The sequence below is a fragment of the Copadichromis virginalis genome, linkage group LG16 (assembly GCF_057382275.1).
Source record: "Copadichromis virginalis isolate Kocher_CV1m ecotype Utaka linkage group LG16, C_Virginalis_male_GT1.1, whole genome shotgun sequence".
NCBI lineage: Eukaryota > Metazoa > Chordata > Actinopteri > Cichliformes > Cichlidae > Copadichromis > Copadichromis virginalis.
Window position 1 is genome coordinate 8,956,944 of NC_140633.1, and position 26,511 is coordinate 8,983,454.

The 26,511-nt window shown below is 41.7% G+C and overlaps 2 protein-coding genes across 2 annotated transcripts in view; one reads left to right on the forward strand and one right to left on the reverse strand.

Annotated features, from left to right (window-relative positions):
- Window positions 1-1,313: 1,313 nt before the first annotated feature.
- The window catches only part of fam124a (family with sequence similarity 124 member A), a 32,273-nt gene continuing 7,075 nt past the window's right edge, over window positions 1,314-26,511 (reverse strand). Inside the window, exons 3-4 of the mRNA XM_085435145.1 lie at window positions 8,397-9,163; window positions 1,314-2,406 (exon numbers count right to left, since the gene is read on the reverse strand). Coding sequence (XP_085291271.1) covers window positions 1,600-2,406; window positions 8,397-9,163 — 1,574 coding nt within the window. The 3' untranslated portion in view covers window positions 1,314-1,599. The remainder of the gene's footprint in view (window positions 2,407-8,396; window positions 9,164-26,511) is intronic.
- Window positions 19,359-26,133, forward strand: LOC146690224 (uncharacterized). Its single transcript, XM_085434654.1, has 2 exons — window positions 19,359-25,857; window positions 26,078-26,133. Exon 1 carries the CDS (start codon window positions 19,359-19,361, stop codon window positions 25,323-25,325), a length of 5,967 nt encoding a protein of 1,988 aa, XP_085290780.1. The 3' UTR covers window positions 25,326-25,857; window positions 26,078-26,133.

Genomic DNA, 26,511 nt, shown 5'->3' on the forward strand with positions numbered 1-26,511 from the left:
ATGTAATCCCACAGCAATACTACCGAGGCCCCTCTTTGTTAAAAGAATAAATTATTAAATTGCCAATTTGTCTAAAGTCTTCAAATTTCAGTTATCCAGTCCAGTAAACAACACCAAACAAGAGCCAGTAACAGAATCTGCTGTTTGGCATTGGCAAAGAAGATCTGGCAAGTTTTCATGGGCGCAACCTACAAATGCATTTTCCTTACAAATGTGGCACCATTTAAGGGGAAATAAACAGGCTTTCCAACAGTGTAAGATTTGTTGCCAAGAAGCATCACTACAAGAAATAATTTCCTTACTTTCAGTGCCAAGTTTAGATAAAACGTTCCCTTTGAACAGAAAGAAACTTGCAGGAGAATCATGTGTGTGTTATTGTTCCTGAATCTTATATCCTACTCTGTGGTGCAGCCTTCTGTACCTCTTGCACTTTTTATATTTACACAAAATGTCTTTTATTTTCACCATCTGGCTTCTTTTTAACATGCAAATGATCTTGTGCATATTTTTTTAAATATACTTACCACACACCTGACCACATTTACATTTACTATCACTCTTCATGTCTGAATTAAGGTTCATTTAAGGTTCTTAACCACTAAATTACAGACTATATGAAAAAAAGAATGAATGGGATCTTAAGTACAAATCAAAATAAACACATCCCCAGTCTGTGTACCTTAAAATGTGGAAGGAATTTAAAGCATTTCTCTTAACCGGAAGGATTGCTTTCCCTCTCGTGCTTCTCAAATTAATTTATGGCTACATTTCTTTGACCATTTAAGACCATATGACTGTACTCTAACTTTTAGTAGCTTCTGCTGCTTTCTCTGTGATAACTTTACATATTTTATCCACCAAGTTTGCAGATCCATGTACTTTTGAGTACTGTTAGTGTGTCAGTCTTATTTTGGACAGTGGCAGGCCCTTGATTTAAGAAAACTTTTTTTTTTTTTTTTATAGAAGAGCACTGGTGACCAACCTACTACCTGCACGGCAGTTTATGTTTAGCTTAAAGAGCTTTTTCTATGCATTTGGCAGCTTAATATTTCAAGATGCACAGTCTTCCAATTTTAAACCCATCAGATGAGGCATCCAGGCCAAAAGGACTTCACACAGGACTGAAATGCTAAATGTCTGGTGAAAGCATTAGTGGCAGAAATCTTCTTTTCACTTATATCATGTCAGTTTTTAATGTTGCCATTTGGTTAGGCCTACACAACAAATCTAATTGGTTATGATCAGTGATGTAGAAAACGTGACACCTACCCTACGTTTAATGGAGTGTTAAGCAACACATTTGAAAGGGGACAAACAATTTGCAATTTTATTAAATGTTTCTGTACACAGATATGCAACTTCTCCATTAAATGCGTGAAAGTAGATATGAAGTAGCATTTACAGAGTTTATATATACACATGCAAAAAAAAATGCAGCATTCACAAATATTTCAGAACAAACTTTGTGCTTTGCTTCAGTTTGCTGTTGTTGTTTTACTATCAAACACCAGGGGGCAGAGTAGAGCTTACATGATTGTCTCAGCACTAAGGTTTGATATTACTGACCAGAGTTAAGTCCTATGAGCCTTTAGCAAAAGATCAGATGTAGAATTCTTGTTCTTCCTCTTCTGTCGTGTCTTTCTCTTCAACTGGCACACTAATTATGCTGCAGCTGTCTGACTCGTTCACTGAAGCTGAGGACAGTGTGTTTGCACTGGTGCTTTGGGAACATGACAACTGCAAGGCAGACCGAGAGCTTTTGATGGAGAAGCTGTTTGGAGTCCGGCCCAGAGCGGCCGATTTGTAGGTGCCCTCTTGGGTGATGGGAGAGAGGTGGGGTCCGATGTCTTCTGGTGGGGCCGATAATGGCCGAGGAGTCTGTGGGAGGCTCGATTTGACGTACGCAGACACAACTGTGAGGTCCACACTGCTACCTGGATTTACCTTGTTTCCCGTGTCTACATCCGTCTCCTCTGCCCCGATCAGAGCGTCCACATTGAGGCGGAAGGGCGGGATGAGCGAAGAACTCCGGTGAAGGGAGTGGCTCCTGTAATTGGGGCTGGGACAAGGACCCGGAGAGGAACAGGCAGAGCGGGAGCTGGCTGAGCCCATGTTGGGTAGAGAGAAGAGGGATCCGGACCGATTGCCCGTCCAATGGGACCTCCAGCTGTCAGGATGTTGTTGGTCTGGCCACTGCTCCTGCTCATCTGGCTCCTCACATGCCAGAGGCATGGAGTAGTGGGAGGTCGGGTGGACTTTGGAACGAGGTGGCATCCGTTGATGGTAACGGCGGTTCCTGTGAGAGGTGGCGCTGCGGGTGAAGGTGGACGGAGCAGAGGCAGATTCAGTGACGGTGCATGATCTGTAGCAGGGATCATGTCTGTGTTTGCAGTATGCACCCTGGACCTGAATAGGAGGGAAAGAAAAGCAGTGAAAATATAGCGATTTGGGGTCAAGGGTCATATCACCACGTGGGATAGGTGGTAGGGCAAAAACAATTGTAGCTTATAAACTGCTTCCTTTAACCTGCCTATTCTGATAGTAGACTGTCTGTATGCTCTATTTGTTCACATGGGATCTGTGGGTTCAAGACCATTAACCTCCCTCTGTACAGGGCTTCCATGCAACAGGACACTCCTCACACAACATACAGGCAGCAAAGTGAAGGAGGAAGAAGTACAAGGGAACCCCGGGGTCTCCAAACACACCCCACACCCCCTGCTCTCACCCTGGCCTCTGAATGCTGATGACTTCTCCAGCTGTTGATGTGAGTCACAGAAGAACCCCCTGTGTACTGTACATATATCCATTCAGGATCTTAAAATCAGAGTGCGCTGTTCAGACAAATCGATGAAATATTACAAATCCAAAAAGGAAATTATGAGAAGCAGGAAACACATGAAGCAACACTCCCCTGTTCTGACATACAGTGACTGCTGTTGCTTTAAACATGTAAGGCAGCTGCAGCAGCAGGTTCTCGTCTATGATTTCCTCCTCTGTATATATTGAAATCCACAGCGCTCTGCTGATAGTTTCTCCATGTTTCTGTTCTCTTGTCAGCTCCGTCATCCGACTTTCCAACAAGACAATACAGACAGAAGCAATAACTTCCCACACAGCAGCCCCCAGACAATCTTCTGAAGCAGCACAGGGACTGAGGGGAATCTGCACATTTCCATATGTTGAACAATAAATATATAAAAAGAAGTTCAAAGTGATTTACAGCTTCCTCACAACAATCTACAGTCTGTTCAAGAAATCACTAAGTCTCTATTTCTAACCTCTATAAATACTCTGTCTGATAATGATAGGTTGAATCCAGTACAGCAAATATTCACTCAGTCACTTTATTATTGGGTACATGGCAGCAACTCAACGCATTCAGGCATGTAGACACTATTAAGGCAACCTGCTGAAGTTTTAACAGGCCATCAGAATGTGGATGATTTGGTGATTTGAGTGATTGAACAGGCAAGTCCAACTATTTTGAAAACTGGTGATTTGAGATTTCCCCCACAAACACATCTAGGGTTTAAACAGATGGTCAGAAAAAAGGAAAATATCCAGTGATATGGATCACGTCTCGTTGATGCAAGAGGTCAGAGGAGAATGACAAGACTGCTTCGTGCTGATAAGCATCTCTGAATGCACATTACATCAAACCTCGAAGCTGCTGATGAGCAGAGGAACCGACTGCATGACACTCCTGTCAGCAAACAACAGGAAACTGAGGCTATAGTTCAGAAAGACTCAACATACTGGACAACAGAAGATAGAAAAATGAGCCTTGATGTCATTTAGATGGTAGTTTCAGACAATATGTTACTGCAGCATAATTATAATGCAAAAATTCTGCTCAGTTCAAAGCAGCTTTTCTTGAGATAATAAAACAAAAATTACAGTTACATAACACGAGCATCTGTATTTGCATCTCTGAAACTGTAATGTTTGGAAGTAACACACATACTTCACAACAGTGACGTGCTGCTTGCAGGGCTGGTTCCTGTAAACTGGAGAGAACTGTAAATGTTATCCAAGACTAAAAACTACATATTTTATTAGCTGTAACATTCTGGAGTTTTACTGATGCAACTCGGTTTAGTAAAATTACTCTTTGAACTGAGGAAGGGTTTTATTTTGAAAGTCTTTATGAGACAAAGCTGTAATCCAGGGTTTTGAGATTGGTTTATGGCAAAGAGGGTCCTCACAAGACTAAAGGTGCGTATGTGTGTGTGTATAAAAAGTGTAACAAAGCGCCCTGTGTTTTCTTCTCTCCCTGCTCAGTGTCTCAAAGTTGACTCTTTTATAAACCATCTCTCTCCTTTGTCTCCATCCTGCTCTCTGCTCTCAGTCCACTTCATCCTGTTTATCTTTTCCTTACTCTTCTTCTCTTTGTTTTTCTTGGTCTGCTTCTGCTCTCAAGCAGTGGCGTCACCTTTTCCTTGCATGATGCCCATTTATTCCTTCACTAAAGCACCGACTGAGACAAAGGTGGAGGACCAGCTACATTCTCTGTCAGCGTAATCTATCGTGCTTTACTAGGTACCATCAGTGAATGCTGACAGTAAAAGAGTTTAGACTGCACTGTAGCACAAATAGTGACATAGAAACACAATAACCTGCACTCATTTTGTGTTCACTAGGTTCATATTAATCCCAAAGCTTCCACAATTTCCTTTTTCCATCCGGACATTGGATAAAAATGTAACATTAGCTTCATTGTTTGGCCTTTAGTCATTTGTTGTGATTCTCTCATTGCTTAGACATTTGACAGATAGATGTGAGGCTCTAAGAAGTATATATATATATATTTTTTTTTTAAGTAGATCTCTCAGCAGTTGTTCATTCTTTGTTTGTGGCTGATGCCAAACGAGTCTCAGTGTGCAGATCAGCTGCACACACTCGTTATTTACTAAAACTATTTTCTGTCCATGCGTGGGTGAAAGTTTCAATCCTCGAGTTCAGCTTTCTGTGAGGACAAAATGCCAGTGAGGAGCCACAGCAGGACGCTGGGTAATGAGGCTGTTGACATAGTGATTATCAGACCCTAACTCTTGTAAGCTTTAGTTATCTGGGATAAGCCAGGTCAGCTGGATATATGACCTCAGGAAGGCAACACCACGACAACGGGACACTAATCCTCAACAATGCTGTGGAAAGCAACACATTTGGACTGTATTTATGTTTATAAACAAAACTCTTCACATGATGAGCTTTTGCTTATGTGTGGCAGTGTGACTGTGGTTTTCAAAACTGCGTTACTGAGGCGACGCTCTAGATGATCAAATAGGGAACCATTTTATGTTCCTGTTCCTCAGACCATGAAGAAAACAGAATTCGATTATAAGAAAGGACGATTTCTTTTCCAGACTTGCAGCATTCTGGAGGCTAAATTTACTAGAAAGCTGGAGCATTTTTGAAGCTGGCATGGTTATAAAAACTCCAGTTGATCAACAGAAACATTTAATGAGCTGGAGAATTTGTTCCTTTAATAAAAATTCATATTAATTTCATATGAATATGGAAAAGCATCTCCTATGGAGCACTTAGTGCTTTGAAGTGTCCAGTCAATAGTCATCCAAAGCAGGTTTTGTTAATGCATTAAATATTATAAGAATTTGTAATTTAGTAACAAATTGATGCCGAAAATTCTATTTGCTATGCTATGCTACTGTCTCTCAATGAAAGCAACAAACATATGTTGCATCATATGGATAAAAATAAAGAGAGAAATTAATACAGTGCTGTGCAAAGTCTGAAAGCAGCCCTCATTTCTTTATATTTTGCTTCTGAGGAGCCATTGTAGCCTTGTACCTGACCATTTTCAGAGGAAGTTTTTTTGGTTGATAACCCACTCAACACTGACCTATGAATCATCTAAGTATAAAAAAGGCACTTAACTCAAGTGATGTACCAGTGTTGTATCCATGCATAACAGACACCTTAACAAAGAAGCAGTTTTAAATAGTATCTTTCGGCCCTTTGTTACCAAGCAGCCCGTCACAAAAACATAATTTGTTCCCATTTCTGTATTTCAACCTATGAAAAACACCAAAGATAAAAAACACAAAAAATTAAAAAAAATTTGAAACAAGTGATTTTGAGTATACTTTCAAAAACATTTTGTTTTGCAGAATCGGGAGGCCAAAACATTATCTACAGCAGATAAACAGTCTCTGAAAGTCCTGAGCTTAACAGGAAAACAGGAAAGAAATCTCATCACTGAAGCCTCATCAGAAATGGTCTCAGTGGAGGTTTGGCTGTCAAGAAGTTAAGGAAGGGAAATGGGAGTAAAAGCTGAGGTATGTCAAATTACACAAGAACTGGACTGGGAAAAAAAATCTGTGGTAACTGGTCTGATGGAGTGAGGAATCTTAATTTTTAAACTTTGGTTCATCCTGTCATCAGTATGTATGGTGGAGGTCAGAAGAGAGGTGAGTATCTACAGCCATCCGTGGCTTCATTTTTCACCATGGCAGTGATCCCAAACACACTGCCAATGCAGCAAACGCAAACCTGGTTAGAAAAACACTGAATGGAATACTCTCAGTCATGGACTGACCTCCATAGAGTTCAGACTTCAACATTTCTGAAGCAGTGCGGGATCATCTTGACAGAGGACGGAACAAAAAGCAGCCAAATTCCAAACAAGAGCTTTGAATGTCCTTCAAGAAGCCCGGAGTAATATTCGCGTACATGTACAAACTGCTGTTGCCTTATATACTGCATTTCCATATTTGTTTACACATTTCAGTAAATTGTTGCACATATTTCCAATTTTCCCAGCAAAGTATAAAGAACTGAGGGGTGGCTTGAGACTTTTACACAGCACTAGATGCATGTGGTGATTTTTATTAGCGAGCCAATGAAAGAAAACAAAAATAGACAGAAATAAGTTTGACAGATTTTCACTATTACTCTAACACGTCAGAGTATTTATTATATACTGAAACGTTACAGCTGCATCTGTAGCTCCAGGTTCCCAGGAGGCTTGTGTTTTCTTGTTGGGAGCTGGGTGTTGCCATTATCCCAGCCTGACAAAATATACATACACTGTGCACAACTTTCTGTGAATAAAAACACTCCCTCTCTGCTTATCTCTACAAAGAGTGTTTTTACAGAATGTAGTTGATGTTTTGGGAGATAATTTATTCCTTTCATATCACTGTGCCTCTGTTTCACTTGCCTACATTTAATATATTTAATGTATTGTAGTCGCTGCAATGTGGAGGTCCATGTGACTTGATTCCAGGTGGCAGCTAAGCATCATGCATATGGCCCATTGTCATGATTTATTAGCTTATTGTTTCTCTCTGTGCCGTTCCAATCCCAGTAATGGACTGAAGCTTAATCGGCTTGAACTTTCAACACTACTTATCTCCGACCGCCTGGGCACATATCCCCCGATAGGTGATACCTTTCCAACAAGGGCCGCTTGATTCATGTCAGTCTTTATGTGGGTGTTTATATTCAAACCCACACAGGCTTTTCCAGCACCTTTCAATATGGAAAGATGGAGGAATTAAATTAAGGACCTACAATAAAATAACTGAATCCTTCTTGTCTGCTGTATGATCTTGTTATTTCTGGATTGAGAATCAGTCTGAACTGCTCTTCTTTTTCTTCCACCTATAAAACTGCCACTTTTGTCTGCTTCTCTTTTACACAATTAAACACAGATTCCAAACACTGCTGCACACCCAAGCCCATTTTCAGTGTGTTTTTCATCTTTCTTTTATTTTTTTACTCTTTTAATAGCATACAGTCGTACACAAAGGAAAGACTTGTGAATCGCTCCTTAGCATCATGTTTCAGGAGTTGAGCAACAACAAATCCTTTTACATGAGACCAGCTGGTTCCAACAACTAATTATAAACTTGCCTCATTTCATCAGATTAAACTGAAATTACTCGTGTAGGTTTTGGTGTATCTGCAGGTATAAAAACATAACACACTCTTTCGAAATAAATCACACCATGCAATTGTGTTGAGTTGTACTTTTCCTATGTTAAAGTTACAGTTCAGTGAGGGCCACTATATTCAAAAGAAGAGTAAGAAGTTCCCATTTGCAGGATTTCACCATGCCTCCATTGTGACACCTCCCCACCGTCCCAGATGCATATTTAGTGGAGACTGACTCAGCAGCTGCAAGACCCCCAGCAAAGACCACAGCAGGCATCATTAAGAGATCGATGTAACATTTATTAATACCCATACAGCACAAAAAGTGAAGGCGGGTAGCAAAGTGGTTTGCAGATGTGCAGCAACTGTGACTATGTAAATAAAGTGGTCCTTAATGAGACAGCCAAATGCGTATTTAAGCTGATGTGGGCAGGAAATTTTAAGGCACATATACATTTAAAAAAACAAAAAAAACCAGAATGAAAAACGCTTACCTGCAGTAGGATCTTATTTCCATCGTAGTCCTCCGTTTGCCAGCGCACCTCACTGATTGGGCTGCAAGGGTGTGGCAGCAGGGGCACCAGCACTCCGACGTCCCGGACCCTCACCTCCATTACTGCCGAGTCCAACACCAGGGGACTGTGGCCTCGTGGGAGTCTCTTAAAGGACAGCTGGATCTCCATATCAGGGTTGGAGTACACCACAAAGAAGCAAAAGTCATCCTTCTTTTGTGCAACCCTCCGCTGAAGCAGCAGCTTGTACAGCCGCACCATATCAACATAGTTTTCATGGCGGCAATAGACTGTGAAACGCACGATTTCCTTCCCATAATGGACCTGCCGCACGGCCCAGAGCGGCGTGCCAGGAGACAGAGTGAAAAAGTCCTGACTGCATGGGGTCAACGGTAGCATCCGCCGGCCATTGCTGACTTTTTCAGTATGGTGGTAGTGCCAGGGCGGCCGCTGCAGAGCGCGATGCAGCATCAGTATGTGCTCATCACCGCCGTAGGCCTCCTGGAGGAACAGGATGACCGCCAGGGCTGGCTGGCAGGCTGAAGCTGGGCTTCCATTTTGATGCCGCTTTGCCCGAGGTCGCTGAGAGACGGAGGCTCGCTCTGAGACCCTGAAGAGCTGCAGTTCAGGGTGAACCCACGCCAGCACGGCGTCGGCAGCATGCTGCAGGAACTTGCCCTCGCCGGGGTCAGCAATGAGGTGGATGCTGACAAGGAAGGGATCCTGGAGCTCACCCATGGATAAGTCACCTCCAACAGCACACATGGAAGACAAAGTAGAAGAAACAAGGAGGACAGGAAGAAAATGAGATAAAATGGGTATTTTTGAACTTTATATAGAAATAAGAAGGTTAAAAAAAATATGAATTCTTAAATAAAATGAATCTGTTGCTCCAAACTGTCGAGATCTATCCATCCTTCTGCTAAGCTATTCCTTGGACACTGGGAATATTTTTTCCTGACACATTCACTCTTTTCTTTGTTTACTTCTTTGTTCAAGTTTTCCCATATTTTCTCACTCGCCTTCCCCATTCCCACAGATCTCTAGATCTCAGCTCTCCATTTCACTCGTCCACATCCAACTCCATCTTTCTTACAATTCTGAGGTTTACCTTTTCTCCCCTCTCTCCCTCCCTCCTTTCTACCAGACTCATGTGGAGCAGGGCTTCTCTGTGGAGGCTCATTAGTGCCATTAGGAGTCATTACTGAAGCCCAGAGGAATGTCCCAGACCGCAGCGGGAGCGATGCATTCAGGTGTAGCCTCTCCCTGAACCCCCGACATGGAAAAGCTCGGCACCGTGATGCAGGTGCTGCAAATCCACTTTTCCTATGCTGCCGACACATTTACGTCAATCAGTCTTTTCTTTCTTGTGTGTTACATGTAGAAACTCACACGGCTGCCTGTTATCTCCATGTACACTCACTCTTTGTTTTGCTACAGTCTTTAATCCGAGTTCTCATGGGACTTGTCCCATTTTGTTTGTGCTTTGGGAAAGGACACACAGGCTACTTTCCCTGGCACAACATACTGTTTCACCATTGCCAAAATCCCTCCGTGAAACCGAGAGGCCAAACAGGGATGGGTTTTGTCTCTCGAGTCCCACCGGCCTTTGTAAAAGGACAGTTCAACTTGACCAAAGAAGTGACATTTTCAAAATGTCACTCTGTGGTTCCAATGGAACAGACCTAAATAATAGGTGTAGAGGTGCTATGAATGTAGCTGTTAAATATTAAAAGGTTCAGTAAAAGCAAGATGTGGTGGGAAGTATACATTTTGGTACAGTTAATTTATTTTATAACGACCCGAGGCTCGTGTCGGTGATGTTCCACCACAAAACTAATGTTGGTCCAGGCTGTGATTAGTTTTGTGGCATGTAAACACCGAGGATCTATAAGCAGATGTGAAGGCAAATTTAGTTTTAATAAAATGCAATGAAGCCTCAACTGTGACACAGAGCAGCCCTAAATGGCAGTTTGTCTACAGCGGTAATGACATCCGGATCAAGAATGTTCCACAGCAGGTTTAAGCGGGATGTCGGCGCACTAACATCCTGTAACACACATCTACGCGCCTACACAAAGAGAGACGGAACTGCTGTCATTAACGTCACCCTGATCCCTTACAATCACTGTTAACATGTAGCTGGCATTAAAACGCCAAACAAGTGGATGATAGGGCTCTTTAAGGGTATTTACTGCACAGCACATTGTGCCGACACACAGACAGCTCGACGTCTTCACACTCCTGCTGCACACAGCTCTCCTGGGATCAGTTTTCATGAGTCAGAGACCTTTGCCCCAACCATCTTATTTCTGCCTCATTAGAAAACAAACAAAAACAGCAAAAGAACCTAAAAAAAAAAAAAAAATCATCATCATAACCATTCCTTTCTTATTTAAAAAAATAAAATAAATAAAAATCTCAGTTTCTTGCTTTTACATTTGTCTTTTTTTTCCTCCATTCCCCACCCCCACACTCTTTCTTCTGCCATTTTTACACATGACAACTTTTGGGGGAATCAAGTTGGGATATTTTCCACAGTTTCCCTTTCTTTTGTAGCACGCAGCAGGAAGCAGCACGCCCCGGCCGTGTGCTCACTAATGGAAATACTGCATGTGGTTTAGGTAAGGAAGCTGGACGGAGCATGCAGGAGGCAACGTACACCGACATCCAAGCAGAGAATGGAATATTAGTCTCTCTCTGTGTTGTGTTCCTTGCACCAGTGCATAAAGCTACTAGCTACATGCTTGCAAAAATCCACTGAAAGGTCAAGATGTCTACATACTGACTTGTTCAAGGGAGACAGATTAGATCAATTAGAAAATTACTGAATAAGAAGCCGTTTATGGGTTTTTAGTCCACTGTTTAAGTTCAAAAATCAAAATGTGTTAGATTCACAGATGTCCCTGCGTTAAAAGCAGCGGAAAGATAATCTGGCAAGCTCATAGACGAGCTGTATGAGCTGCAGTGTTTTGGCCCATCTTTCTAAAATATACAATTCCAATACCTTGTACAAAGTGATACTTTTCTTGGCAATAAGGGTTAATGTGGAGCTGGAAAACAAGAGAATAAATCAGAGATTAAGTCTCCCCAATCCTGTGAAGGGAACGTAAGGCGTTTGTGAGTAAAGCTCTGGAGAAGTGTGTCTCTAAGCTCTTAATCCACTTGAGTCTTCAGGCTAACTGACTCGATTGACTACATACAACTCATGCATGTGCATATCCATCCTCAGCACACACACAGGATAAAGTGGTGTGAAAACGTGTTTTCCTCCCTTCTTGATTTCCATGTGTTGTGCATATTTGTCAGACTTACATGTTTTAGATTATCAAACTGTTTTTTATGTTAGACAAAGATAACGCAATTAAATGCAAAATGCAGTTTTTAAATGATGGTTTCATTGATCAAGAGAGAAACGTTTCCCAAACCTAGTGGGTCCTGTGTGAAAAAGTAATTGCCCCTCTTGTTAAATCGTGAATTAACTGTGCTTAACCTTTTTTTTTTTTTAAGCAGAGTTCACTTTCATTAAACACACTTAGGCCTATTTATTGGCAGAGGTGTTGAATCAAGAAATCATTAAACAGAACTTGTTTGACAAAGTACAGAAAGGCTAAAAGATGTTAAAAAAAATTAAAAAAAAGGAACACATCATGGCATGATCCATGGGAGAGTTCAAGGAGAAAACTGCTGTTGACCAGTGGTTTCCCCTTGAATACTCATTATCAGTTTTTCCAAAAAACATCTTGATGATCCCCAAGACTTTTGGGAAAATATTCTGTGGAGTGACAAGTTTAACTTTTTGGAAGGTCTGTGTCCCATTACATCTGGTATAAAAGTAACACAGCATTTCACAAAAGGAACATCATACCAACGGTAAAGTATGGAGGTGGTAGTGTGATGGTCAGGGGCTGTTTTGTGCCTTGGGACCTGGAAGACTTGCTGTGGTAAATGGAACCATGAGTTCTGCTTTCTACCAAAACATCCAAAAGGAGAATATCCGGCCATCTGTTCTTATTCGTGTGAAGCGCACTTGGGTTCTGCAGCAGGACAATGATCCAAAACACATCAGCAGGTCCACCAAGAAAAACAAATAGAAGACTTTTGAGTGGCCTAGTCAAAGCCCTGACCTGAATCAGATTGAGATGCTGTGGCATGACCTTAAAAAGGTGGTTCAAAAGCCCTCCAATGTGGCTGAATTACAACAATTCTGCAAAGATGAGAGGGCCAAAATTCCTCTGTGGCGCTGTAAAACTGCTTAGGGCGACTCTAACCAGTTATTAGGTTTAGGGAGAAATCACTTTTTCACACAGGGTAGGTTTGGATTTTCCCCCCAATTAATATCAAACAAATTCACTTAGAAAATGCATTTTTTTTGTTTACTTGTGTTATATTTGTCTAATATTTAAATTTGTTTGATGATCTGAAACATTTAAGTGTGACACATAAAAAAAAAAAGGAAATCAGGAAGGGGGCAGACACTTTTGTACTCCACTGTAAAAGTGCCCATTTATAAAAAGGGACGGTCTTGTCCAGTTTTCAGAGACTTTAACCTTGTCTCTGTGGATACGTGTTAACCAGGAACACATGCTCGCTGCCGTACCCGCAGATGACGACGTGAGATAAAACAACACGCCTTCCAGCGAGCCCCCTCCACATATGAGAGTGATTAGCAGCGAAAACTCAACCTCTCCTCGATGTGTGTATGTGCGCAGAAGAACTCCAGTCGCAGCTTTAGCTAGCCAGGCCTTCAGTGTAAAAACAAAACAACTGAACTTGGAAATTCAAGATGTGGGCCCCTTTTGTCGTCTGCTGAGAAAGAAAAAAAGAAGGGGGGGGGGGGGGGGGGAGTTCCAAATCTCATACATCACTTTGAAATGACAGAAAAAAATAAGTCAAAGATTTATATTAGTGCGAAGACTACATTTATTATGTTTTGGCACCAGTCACTCAAGGTGTTGCTCGCACACAGAAGCTGTTCTCTCATTTAGATTCAAATATCCTTTCTCTCAAGTCTCAAATGTGTGCCGTTTTCCATTTTCTGATAACTATAGAGTACACATACAGTCACAGTGGGGGATGCTGATTTTAAACGAGGAGGTCTGTGTTTGTAAACAGAATCAAAAAAACTCTCTTTGCAACAATTTTTCAGCTCTCCATCTGTGTGACGTCAAAGAGGGTGAATATCGAGTAGCCAATCAGAAGAAAGTTCACTTAAAGGAAGGAGCTAAGAAAAGCAAAACAAAACAGTCAATTACTTGACTGGATATAATAAAGCAATTTTGTGCTCATTACTCAGTACTGCATTTTCACATCATCAATCATTACCTGTCACTTCCCAACAACAATTTGGACATTTTTAATTATAGTAAAACATCAATAAGCCAGGTACTAACTCAGGAAGTTGTTAAACCTACGTGAAACCTAATAATTATTATTAATAACTGTATTTTATTTTTTTATTTAACAAGTAGTAATTTACTTTTTTCGGCCTTGCCCACTCCACTCAGCTGCCTTTCCATCTCATTCTGTCTGCAGTTTGCTGAGTCGAGGTTTATCTGATCATGTCTGAACCAAGCTGAACATAAATGTGAACCCCTTTAACTTAAACTTTAACAGTTGTTTCATATGACTCTGACAAAAAACAAAACAAAAAATAAATACCCCCACCCTTAAATTACCTAAGCAGTTCTCATACAAAGACTAAGGTAAAGTGATATATTGCTGTCTTCTGAGATAAGAGCTCAGGCTTCTGTTTGGATCTCTGCTTGTCAGCTGCATCTCACACTGTGAGCGACATACATGGGAGAAAAAGAAAAACGCCAAGTCTGCATTTCTTCATGTAATTAAATAAATTAAAGCTGCATGAGTTGACGCAGTGAGAAAGAAAACAAGCTTGTTTACTTTGTTGTCTAGAAGACACAAAAGGACCTGCTATAGAGCAACATAAACAAAGAGCCTTAAAAAAAAAAAAAAAAAAAAAAAAAAAAGGGAATTGCTGACTTCCTTTCCCAGAGCGGAAAATACAAAGGGCTCAGTATGTGAACGCCGCCAGCCCTCAAGTTTCACAGAAGATAAAAGCAGTCAGACCAAAATGTAGAGATACTATTCCTGGCTTTAAAGTGCTGTTAGATTCAAACTTAAGAAGAAAGATAGATTGATTAGATAGTGAAGACTACACAGCCAGGATCATGGACGTCATGTGACCTTCATTGTCTGAACACACGTGGAACGAGGCAGAACGGCTGAGGCAAGGGACAAACGGCAACTTGAAAAAGTTGCATTTCCTGCACAAATACCAGGTGAATGCTGTATAGCAGAAATCATGTGCTGAAAACAGTTGAAGAAACAGAACTGTCTGCTGAGAAAGAGGTGAAGGAGCTGAACTGTCTGCTGAGAAAGAGGTGACGGAGCTGAACTGTCTGCTGAGAAAGAGGTGACGGAGCTGAACTGTCTGCTGAGAAAGAGGTGACGGAGCTGAACTGTCTGCTGAGAAAGAGGTGACGGAGCTGAACTGTCTGCTGAGAAAGAGGTGACGGAGCTGAACTGTCTGCTGAGAAAGAGGTGAAGGAGCTGAACTGTCTGCTGAGAAAGAGGTGACGGAGCTGAACTGTCTGCTGAGAAAGAGGTGACGGAGCTGAACTGTCTGCTGAGAAAGAGGTGACGGAGCTGAACTGTCTGCTGAGAAAGAGGTGAAGGAGCTGAACTGTCTGCTGAGAAAGAGGTGAAGGAGCTGAACTGTCTGCTGAGAAAGAGGTGAAGGAGCTGAACTGTCTGCTGAAGATGGATTTTTTTTGAAAGAGTACACTGAAGAGTGTCAAGAAAGCAGAGGGAGAACGAGCCAGGAGGATTCAAACCTGCGCCACCGCTCTCAGGGCCCCTGCTCATCTCAGTGAGCCAAAGCAACACTCATCCCAGGGATAGATGTGACGAGAGAAAAAAACGGCGTCAGTTCCAGAGTTTGAAATCTTAGAGGAGGACAGATTTCCTATTCTGAAACAAACGTAATTCATGGGAAAACAGTAAATGGTATCAAAAAAATTCTTTCACCGTGAGCGTCAGGAGTGTTTGAAGATATATTGCCACAAGGCTCATGCCTTTGGAGTCCACAGTTTAGGACAGGGGTGTCAAACTCAAATACACAGTGGGCCAAAATTCAAAACTGGAACAAAGTTGCGGGCTAACGTTAATATTTATTGAAATATATTTATTCCTCCAGATAAAAGAATGAATCTTTTCTTATGGACTCAAACACGTTTTGCTGAAAAACTTAATATGGAACAAGCTAAGCTTAATACTAAACAATATATATATTAGCTGTATAATACCAGTAGCCCAGCTCTAATAGTAATTAGGTGTGGCTTCGCGGCCCAAATGTAATTAGGCTGCGGGCCAAATTTGGCCCGCGGGCCAGAGTTTGACACCTATGGTTTAGGAGATATGATGAGTTGAAATGTTAAAGAGCTTAATATTTTAGAAAGTATATAAGTTGCGAGCAACTTTTCAGTAACTTTTGTTTGCTCTAGAGCAAGCCATATACTAATCTGAAGGTCGGTGGTTTGATCCCTGACTGCTCCAGTCTGCATGCCAAAGTATCCTTGGGCAAAATACTGAACCCTGAGTTGTTCCTGATTCGTTCATCCAAGTGTGAATTTATATGAACGAATGGGCAAATGAAGCGCGTTATATAAAGCACTTCAAATCCTCAAGTACAACAGAAAAACACTACATAAGAGCCGGTCCATTAACCATTTATACACAACAAGATTCTAATAAAAACACTCTTCGGTGCTGGTGAACATGCATTTCTAAATCTTAGTTATGTAGATCGAGCAGCATGTTAAAAGCTCAATATAGTCAGTGCAATTTTAATTCCTCACAGGTTTGAATTTCTGGACCGAGTTCAACATGGATCCATTGAAAAACATCTCAAATCTCCCAGTTCTTCCAGGATCTGGGAATAAGTTCAAAAGATGAGAAACTGCTTTTTCCTGGTTTCACTAGCCCCAAATTATAGCAAGATGACAATTTTTTTTTTTTTTTTTTTTTTTTAAACGTAATTTGATCTTAGATCAGAGGCAACATAATGAAGCTAACTATGAATACACTGGTATTTGCTCTCACATTGACTTAACAGACGGCTAGTACCCAGTAATAACTGTCCTACTTCACTGTGCACTCAGTCAGCACGTACATACTCACCCATTCATTATCACAAGGGCCCACAACAAGGCCGACAGACTGAACTGCTTCAATTAAGCCATTAACAAAAAAGCCGACTGCAGCACATTTAGCACTGTTCTGGCCTCGTGGTTCAACTCTCATTCTGGAGGATGCACATTTGGTAACACTTAATCCAAGCTGCCTCAAAACAGGGCATGGATTTCATACATTCAGCTGGAGAGAAGGCACCCCAACCTTGTGTGTGTGCGTTACAAGCTGGTCTGTTACGGGTGGTCCTTGGGCCATCAGGTACTATTCAAACTGACTGTGTTGAAAGTGTTTTGGCTGACATCACCACGAGTGGTTTGCCGTTAAAATGGATACTCGCCGCTGTCCCTTTGAAAGAGCAGTGTGTTTGAGCGTGAACACAAGACGGCGCAGATAAAAGGCAAAGAAGCAATAGACACCACACTCTGTTACACATGAATTTGTAACATGAATTTGTAAAATTTGAGTTAAAAAAAAAAGAAAAAAGAAAAAAAGAAACCCATATAAAATCACATACTTCAGTAATTATAGTTGAGCGAAACAAGACCAGCATGCAAGTGCCAAAAACTGCAGTTCCTTAAATGAACACACTCCAGAAGTGAGTCAGTCCCCATGTTTGCAGCCTGATGCATACAACCGTTAAGGTCTCCCTTTCATTTTATGAAGGCTTACAGTTAAGCATGATTATTGGCATGGTCGTGGCTGGGTGGGAGAAGTGGAAAGGTTCCAGACTGTCTGAGATGATATTAAATGGTAAACTTAATTTTTTAAATTCTAACTAGGCTGAAGAGAATATAAACAGACTTACAGGCTTCATACGGCTTTACTTTATAAAATAATCAATTCTTGGATTACTTTTAACTAAAGATAAAAGTTTTTAAAGCTAAAATTTTAATCTCTTGCCAGGGATCTCAGGGATCCAGACAAATGAAGAATGAAGAAACGTTACACTACAGTGATGAAAACCAAAACCACATTTTAAGAAGCAGCTGCTTGTGGCAGCAGTGGTGCTTCTGCTGTTACTTCTTTTCTCCAAATTCTTTGAAGAGTTGCCTCAGCTGGCCTTTTCCTTTTAGCTCTGAATGTATCACCGTTTCTAAAATCTGCACCAGATTATTTTTATGTAACGCACATTTCTTTTGCTTCAACCAACAGACTCATTCTCATTCACAACTGGTAACTTATTCAAATTTAAATATTTTTAAAAGCTTTCATTTCGAGGCCATGCCAGGTGAAGTTGTAAGTTGCTGCTACGTGAAATCTTACTGTGAAAAAAATAAAAATAAAAAATACTGGAGGGGAAAGGATCAGTTGACAAAGAGCGAGCGAGTGAATTCGACAAAGTCGAAAGCTGATGGCAGCTCGCGGCTCTTGCTGTCGAGGTATTGATGTTGGAGGTTTAGCGTGACATCAAGGACTTAATCACCATGGACTTTATGACTAGTGTGAGCTGAGGTCAAAGGTTAGGGGTTAGGACTGTAAATGCCGTCAAAGCCACTTTACTTTGCACTTTTATTTTGAAGAGTACCTTAGCATTTCCTCTTTTATTGTGTCAGACTTCCTGTTCTGTTCTCGGTGAGGCGACGCAAACACGTTGCTTCAGAGTGAGTAAAAGCGTTTGTTTTTGAGGGTACTCATGCAAAACTATGTGTTTTATTTATCTGTCACATGCTATAACTTTGAAAGTTTACTCAATGTGGTTGAATTCGTTTTTTATTGTGTATGCATGTCATTTGTTTGTGGTGTGGAAAGACTGGCTAAGAGATGTGCATGGAGGAGGTTGGCTAGCTGATTCAGCATGATTAGCACCCTTGGAAGCAGAAAGAGGTTGGTTAATGATTGCAAATGATTGTTTATGTATTTAAGAGACAGAATGGTTGTTGTTAATTCATTTTATTAAATGCTGTAACATAAGTAGTTTAAAAACTATTGATTTATGTCAATGTCACTATTTGAGTTAATGAAAATAATTTTCTATGGTAAAATGTGAACATTTCTGCACTTTTTACGTAAATGTTTAATGGTATTTGTTTGTGCATCTTTATAGTTTTCACGGTGCCATATTGTCGGTGGTTTAAAGAGGAGAGAATAAAGTTGCATCAGTCGAAGCTCTCTGCGTCACGAGTGGTAATTCCAAGTGGGCAGCTACAGTGAAAACTCCTTGACTGCAAGAGACCTGCCATCCCTGCAGAGAACCTGACACCATTTCATCAGAGATCCAGCTACCAACCTGTTACCAGCCAGCTGATTCCACTCGCATCCACAAACTGCACTCGCAAGGTTAGAAAGAACAGCATACTAAAACTCAAGACTCCAGATACTGAAAGAGACATTGACTACCAAGAAGAAACACGGGACTGCTTACACACATGCACAAGCTTAATGCATAACTAGAAACTCTTTAAATAATGTTACGAGGCCAAAATAATTCATGGACTGCCAACACATAATATCCCTGAATCTGGTTAATGTTTCTTGGTGAGCGAAATGTGTTTTTTGTGGAATAATAATTCACAGGATGTCTGTTTATGAAAAGGTTTAAAAGGTGAAGCTCATTAGCTAATTTATGAACATTTGTTGTTGCTGTCTTACACTAAACATACCTTTGAATGTCCACAATCAGTAAATGTTTGACATAGCGTTACTCTGTGGTAAAGATTAACTACAGCTTTAAAGTATAGTCAAGCAGTAAGGCAATCAAAGCTACAATCGACTTAAGGCAGCTACAGAAACAAAATGTCACTACCAGAAGAGCAAACAGACAACCCCACAAGCGCACCATGCGAATCCAGCTCATCAGAAGAAGAAACAGGCAACCCTATGAACGCACCATGCAAATCTAGCTCACGTGAGAGAAAATTAACAGAGAAAGGCCTAGAGATGCAAAAGCACGATATCAGAAAGCGTGAAAAATCATTCAACAAGACTTATGACTCTTGGAAGCTCGTAGCAAGGGAAACTAGAACAAAACTAAAATCCCTCTGCTCAGCAGAAGACCTGAATAAACTGCAGCAAGACATTGAAGCAAAGCACGACGCTGTAAGTTCACAGTATGAACCTATCCTGCGTAACAGTAACACCACACCTGACATTGTCAACAAAATGGACGCCTGTGTTACGCTAACAAAGGAGGTATGTAACCTCATAAGTGACCGTCTAAAGACTGTTCATGAGGAATATAATAACCATCTTGAGAAAGAAAGAGTAAGAGAAGTGTTAAGCAAGAACGAATATGGGTCTGTTTTTGGCAACAGCATGACAGAAACTGCAAGCTCTATAGAGTTGTCAGAGCAATTGAGCCGTCACTCTGGCTCATCCTGTACCCGCAACAGTAGAGTAGATGCAGAAGCAGAGCTTGCTGCCAAGCTGGAGCAATCAAAGGCTATGGAAGAAATTCAAGCACAGCAAGCACATCTTCACAAGTTAGAAAGTGAATGGAAACTCAAAGAGGCAAAAATGTTGTCAGAAATTAAACTAAAAGAGGTGGAAATGCAACAACAGTTGGAACAAGAAAGAGCAAAACTACAGCAGTTACAAGCAGACAAAGAAGTTGCTATAGCAATAGCTCGCGTGAAGGCGTACAACAGCCTTGAAGGGTTTGAGAACCACAACGGGGAAATTGATAGTAAAATTAGCTCTGCTTGCTACAGAAGGCAAATTGAACCTCAGCTGAATCCAAATGCCGCATCATTCCAACCCCACCAAGCAATTCCAGAAATGACAACGACCCAGGAGTCTGTCAGCTTAGCACAAGCAATCGCTAGCTCATTAAGTATGAATCGCTTGCCAGTTCCTGAGCCTGCCACATTCAGTGGGGACCCTTTGCAGTTCACCGATTGGAAAATGTCATTCATTAATCTGATTGACCGAAAACCCCTTCCAGCAAGCGAGAAGATGTTTTATCTGAAAAATTATCTCGCAGGAGAAGCACGCAAAGCGGTAGAAGGTTTCTTTTACCAAAATTCAGAAAATGCATACAAGGGAGCATGGAAGGTCTTAGAGGACAGATATGGGAACCCATTCATTATACAGAAAGCATTTCGTGATAAACTCATGAGATGGCCGAAAATCAGCGCAAATGACCCACTAGCGCTACGAGAGTTTGCTGATTTCCTCAAAGGATGCTCTGAAGCAATCCCACACGTCAAAGGACTAGCTATCCTAAACGATTGTGAAGAAAATCACAAATTGCTCAAAAAACTGCCAGAATGGATCGTGCGCAAGTGGAGTCGAATTGTTGTAGATGAACTTGACGAATGTGGCACCTATCCAAATCTTGCATGCTTCACAGACTTCCTGAGTAGAGAAGCACGGATAGCTTGCAACCCGATAGCTTCTCCACTGTTGATGAATTTCAAACCTGTAGATGATCGAATCCCAAAGAGAGCCAAAGTCTTCAACACAAACATGCAACCAAAGAGTTCCGCTCAGGAGAAACAAGACACAAACATTAGTAAACCAAAATCACCTTGTTCTGTTTGTAAAAGTGAAACTCATGGAATCTCAAAGTGTCCCATCTTTACAGCTAAGAGTGTTGAAGATAAAAGGGCATTCATCCATGAAAACCGGCTCTGCTTTGGATGTTTAAGAAAAGGTCATATCACCAAAGATTGCAAAAGGCGACACACGTGCAACATTTGTGAACGTCGTCATCCAACCTGCTTGCACGAAAACAGAAAGCGAAACCCTGCAGAAGCAGTAACAAATAGCTCCACTCCCAAGGAAGAACCTGTAAACCAGGAAACACACAAGGTCATGTCTCATACATCAACACAACGCGTTTCGGCTACCTCAAGTATTGTCCCAGTCTTTGTGTCTTCTGTACAAGAACCACAGAGAGAAATACTCACCTATGCATTGCTAGACACACAAAGTGACTCAACATTTGTCTTGGAGGACATACTTGATAAGCTGAATGTGGATGTCCAACCAGTAAAACTGAAACTCAGTACCATGACGGCTATTGACACAGTCATCTCGAGTAAGAGTGTTCATGGTTTACAAGTTAGAGGACTCCACTCTGAGAGTTGTATCCAACTACAACAGGCTTATAGCCGCGACTTTATCCCAGTGGACAAGTCGTACATCCCAACAAAGGAAACAGCATTACTGTGGCCTCATCTCAGAAGCTTGGCGGAAAAGTTGCCGCCTCTCCAAGATTGTGATGTAGGGCTCCTGATTGGATATGACTGTCCATCTGCGCTGGCTCCTCTTGAAGTCATCATAGGTGACAAGCATGAACCCTTCGCACAAAGGTCAGAACTAGGATGGAGTATAATTGGCTCATCAAACCCCCACCTAGACAGACAAGGAAACCAAAGCTTTGTGCATCGGCTCACAGTAAAAGAGTTGCCTGTTCCATCAGCGACAGATGTTCTAAAAGCCCTGGAATCAGATTTTGCTGAGAGAACCTATGAGAACAAATATGTGTCCCAAGAAGATGTCCATTTCATACAGTTCCTCAGTAATCACATCACACAAAGGGAAGACGGACATTACGAAATGCCTCTCCCTTTCAAAGGGAACAGCCCACCCCACCTGCCAAACAACAAGAGGTTAGCCACGGTACGTCTACAGTGTCTCAAGAAAAAACTAAAGGCCAACAAACAATACTACGATCAGTACCGAACATTCATGGAAGAAACCATCAACAGGGGTGATGCAGAGCCTGCTCCAACAGCATCTCAGGGGCAGACCGAGTGGTACCTACCACATCATGGAATCTATCACCCCAGGAAGCCGGACAAACTAAGAGTTGTTTTTGATTGTTCGGCCAAATCCCATGGTGTCTCTCTGAATGATACCCTATTAACTGGACCTGATCTTATCAACCCTCTGGTTGGAGTGCTTTGCAGATTTCGGAAAGAAGCCGTGGCCGTAATCTGTGACATTGAAAGAATGTTCTATCAATTCGCTGTCACCCCTGAATCCAGAAACTATCTGAAATTCCTCTGGTGGAAAGAAGGTGATTTGGAGAAAGAACCTCAGGAGTACAGAATGGCAGTTCATCTGTTTGGAGCTGCATCATCTCCAGGATGCGCCAATTTCGGTTTAAAGCATCTTGCACGACAACATCAAACCGACTATCCTCTAGCATCAGCCTTTGTGGAGAAAAACTTCTACGTTGATGATGGATTAGCCAGCGTTTCATCAGTTGAGGAAGCCAAAGAACTGATCATTCAGTCACAAGAGTTGTGCAGAAAAGGAGGCCTGCGCCTTCACAAATTCAACTCAAATGAAGAAGCTGCTCTCTCCAACTTAGACCCTTCTGAAAGAGCAGCAACCATTGAACCTCGTGGGTTTGACCCATCCCCTTCAGAACGCGCTCTTGGCATTCAGTGGTCGATAGAGGACGACACCTTCAGTTTTAACATCAGCCTGAAAGATCAGTCTTCGACTCGCCGTGGTTGTTTGTCCGTCATTGCCTCACTCTACGATCCACTTGGATTTATCGCTCCATTTAGCCTAAGTGGAAAACTTATCCTACAAGAGCTTTGTCACAGAGGCATTGGATGGGACGACCCACTCCCAGAAGATGTGAAGCCACGGTGGGAGAAATGGATAAATGGTCTTTTCAAGTTGAAGGAGGTCTCAATTCCAAGATGTTACCACCCACACGACTTCCAAAACATTGTCAGAGTAGAGCTACACCATTTTTCGGACGCCAGCTGCTTAGGATATGGTGCATGTTCTTACCTGAGATATAAAAATGACAAAGACGAGGTTCATTGCAGCCTTGTGATGGGAAAGGCAAGGGTGGCACCCTCAAAGGTCACAAGTATCCCGAGGCTTGAACTCGCAGCAGCGGTGGTTTCTGCAAAAGTAAGCGTCCTGTTAAAGGCTGAGCTTGACATGAAAATTGATGATGAATTCTTCTGGACCGATTCCCAAGTGGTACTTGGTTACATCAACAATGACGCTCGCAGGTTCCACATATTTGTCGCAAACCGTGTTCAACTCATTAGAGACAACAGCAATCCCAATCAATGGTATTATGTGGACACCTCAGAAAACCCAGCGGATCATGCATCCAGAGGGCTTCATGTTTCAGACATCCACTCTACAAACTGGCTGCAAGGACCAAAGTTTCTCTGGGAACGTGAGTTACGTCTAACACCTAGCACTCCAGCTGAGTTACTTGTTGGTGATCCCGAAGTCAAGACAATTCAGGTGCTCGCAACTGACGTCAGTACCTTCAATGATATTCTCGATCGTCTGAATCAGTTTTCATCTTGGACAAAACTCATAAAGGTGGTTGCAAGAATCAAAAGACTGAGATCTCAACAAAAGCATACTGAACATGTGACGATCGAGGAGCGTGAGAAGGCTGCTGAAGCAGTGATAAAGATCGTACAGCAGCACGCCTTCCCTCATGAAATAAAAACGTTTCAAGCCAAAGGTGACCTTCCAAACTCAAGCTCTCTCTTCAGTCTTGACCCCATCTGGTCTGATGGACTCTTGCGCGTTGGTGGGAGATTAAAGTGGTCGTCTCTTTGCCACAAAGTGAAGCATCCACTCATCGTACCAAGCAACAGTCATATAACCAAGCTCATTGTGTCCCACTACCATGCTAAGACATGCCATCAAGGTCGAAGCCAGACACAAATGGAGCTTAGAGCAAATGGATTCTGGGTCATTGGTGGGAGCAAGCTGGTGGCCAAAATGATACACACCTGTGTGCTTTGCAGGAAACTTCGACGACCTACAGAGAGCCAGCGAATGGCTGAACTCCCTAAAGAACGTCTTGAAGCCTCAGCACCCTTCACATTTAGCGGCATGGACTGCTTTGGCCCGTTCATTGTGAAGACAGCACGCAAAGAACACAAAAGATATGGTCTGATTTTCACGTGTCTGTATTCAAGAGCTGTCCATATTGAGATGCTTGAAGATTTGTCAACAGACTCTTTCATCAATGCATTGAGATGCTTCATCAGTCTTAGAGGAGCTGTCCAACAATTACACTGTGACCAAGGTTCTAACTTTGTTGGTGCCAGGAACGAATTCAAGGAAGCACTTAAGCAATGCGACGCCAAGCAATTGGAGACCTTCTTATCTGAAAAACAGTGCGAATTTGTCTTCAACGCCCCTTCTGCCAGCCATGCAGGAGGTGTCTGGGAAAGGCAAATAAGAACGGTTAGGAATGTGTTGAATGCAACCTTCGCACAGTGCCCAGGTCGGCTTGATGATGCCTCCCTCAGAACGCTGCTATATGAAGCCATGGCTATTGTCAACAGTCGCCCATTATCAGTTGACGGAATCAACGATCCTCATGCACTGGAACCTTTAACGCCGAATCATCTCATCACGATGAAAACAAAGGTTGCTCTTCCACCCCCCGGAGTGTTCATGAAAGAAGATTTGTATGCTACAAAAAGATGGAGAAGAGTCCAATACCTTATTGAACAGTTCTGGGGCCGCTGGAAAAGGGAGTATCTGCTCAACATATCAACAAGGCAAAAATGGCACTTACCTCGGCGTAACCTCAAAGTCAATGATATCGTTGTTATCAAGGACGACAATCTCCCACGAAACCATTGGCAACTAGGTCGAGTTGTGGAGACCTTTCAAGACCATGATGGCTTAGCCCGTCGAGTTAAAGTGCGAGTTGGAGAGAGAAAGCCTCAAAGAAAGCAAGATGCCCCTTCTAAACCTTCAATTATTGAGAGACCAATCCAAAAACTAGTACTACTCCTTGAGAATTAAATAAAACAAAATATGTTAAGACAATAATAGTTATGTTTATACACTACCTCAATGCATAAAGTACACTTACCTGTATACCTCTAATAGTTCAATTCAGTCATCCATCTATTAGTATAAGAAATCCTGTACAACTCACTTGCTTTGTGAATTTGTTCGTTCATTGTATCAGGATTTGGTGGGAGTGTAAATGCCGTCAAAGCCACTTTACTTTGCACTTTTATTTTGAAGAGTACCTTAGCATTTCCTCTTTTATTGTGTCAGACTTCCTGTTCTGTTCTCGGTGAGGCGACGCAAACACGTTGCTTCAGAGTGAGTAAAAGCGTTTGTTTTTGAGGGTACTCATGCAAAACTATGTGTTTTATTTATCTGTCACATGCTATAACTTTGAAAGTTTACTCAATGTGGTTGAATTCGTTTTTTATTGTGTATGCATGTCATTTGTTTGTGGTGTGGAAAGACTGGCTAAGAGATGTGCATGGAGGAGGTTGGCTAGCTGATTCAGCATGATTAGCACCCTTGGAAGCAGAAAGAGGTTGGTTAATGATTGCAAATGATTGTTTATGTATTTAAGAGACAGAATGGTTGTTGTTAATTCATTTTATTAAATGCTGTAACATAAGTAGTTTAAAAACTATTGATTTATGTCAATGTCACTATTTGAGTTAATGAAAATAATTTTCTATGGTAAAATGTGAACATTTCTGCACTTTTTACGTAAATGTTTAATGGTATTTGTTTGTGCATCTTTATAGTTTTCACGGTGCCATATTGTCGGTGGTTTAAAGAGGAGAGAATAAAGTTGCATCAGTCGAAGCTCTCTGCGTCACTAGTGGTAATTCCAAGTGGGCAGCTACAAGGACCACCTTAGGAGAAAGTAAATGCACTTCTGTGGAGGCAAAAGACAAGAGGAGACTAAACCAGCATGCACCTCTGTGAAACGAATACATCAGTAGACACTCTGAGACAGGATGTTCCTGATTTTAGAAATTGTGCAAATGTAAGAAAACAGTTCTACACATTTGTTTAATTTGCACATTGATCAGAAAAGACTTACTGGAGGCCCGGGTAATGCCATCCAGAGCAAGTATCTGGTTAGACACCATGTTTCTAAGATTTTTAGTACAATAAGCTCAGTTTTATCTGAGTTTACAAGCAGGAAATTAGAGGTCTTTATGTTTTTAAGGCA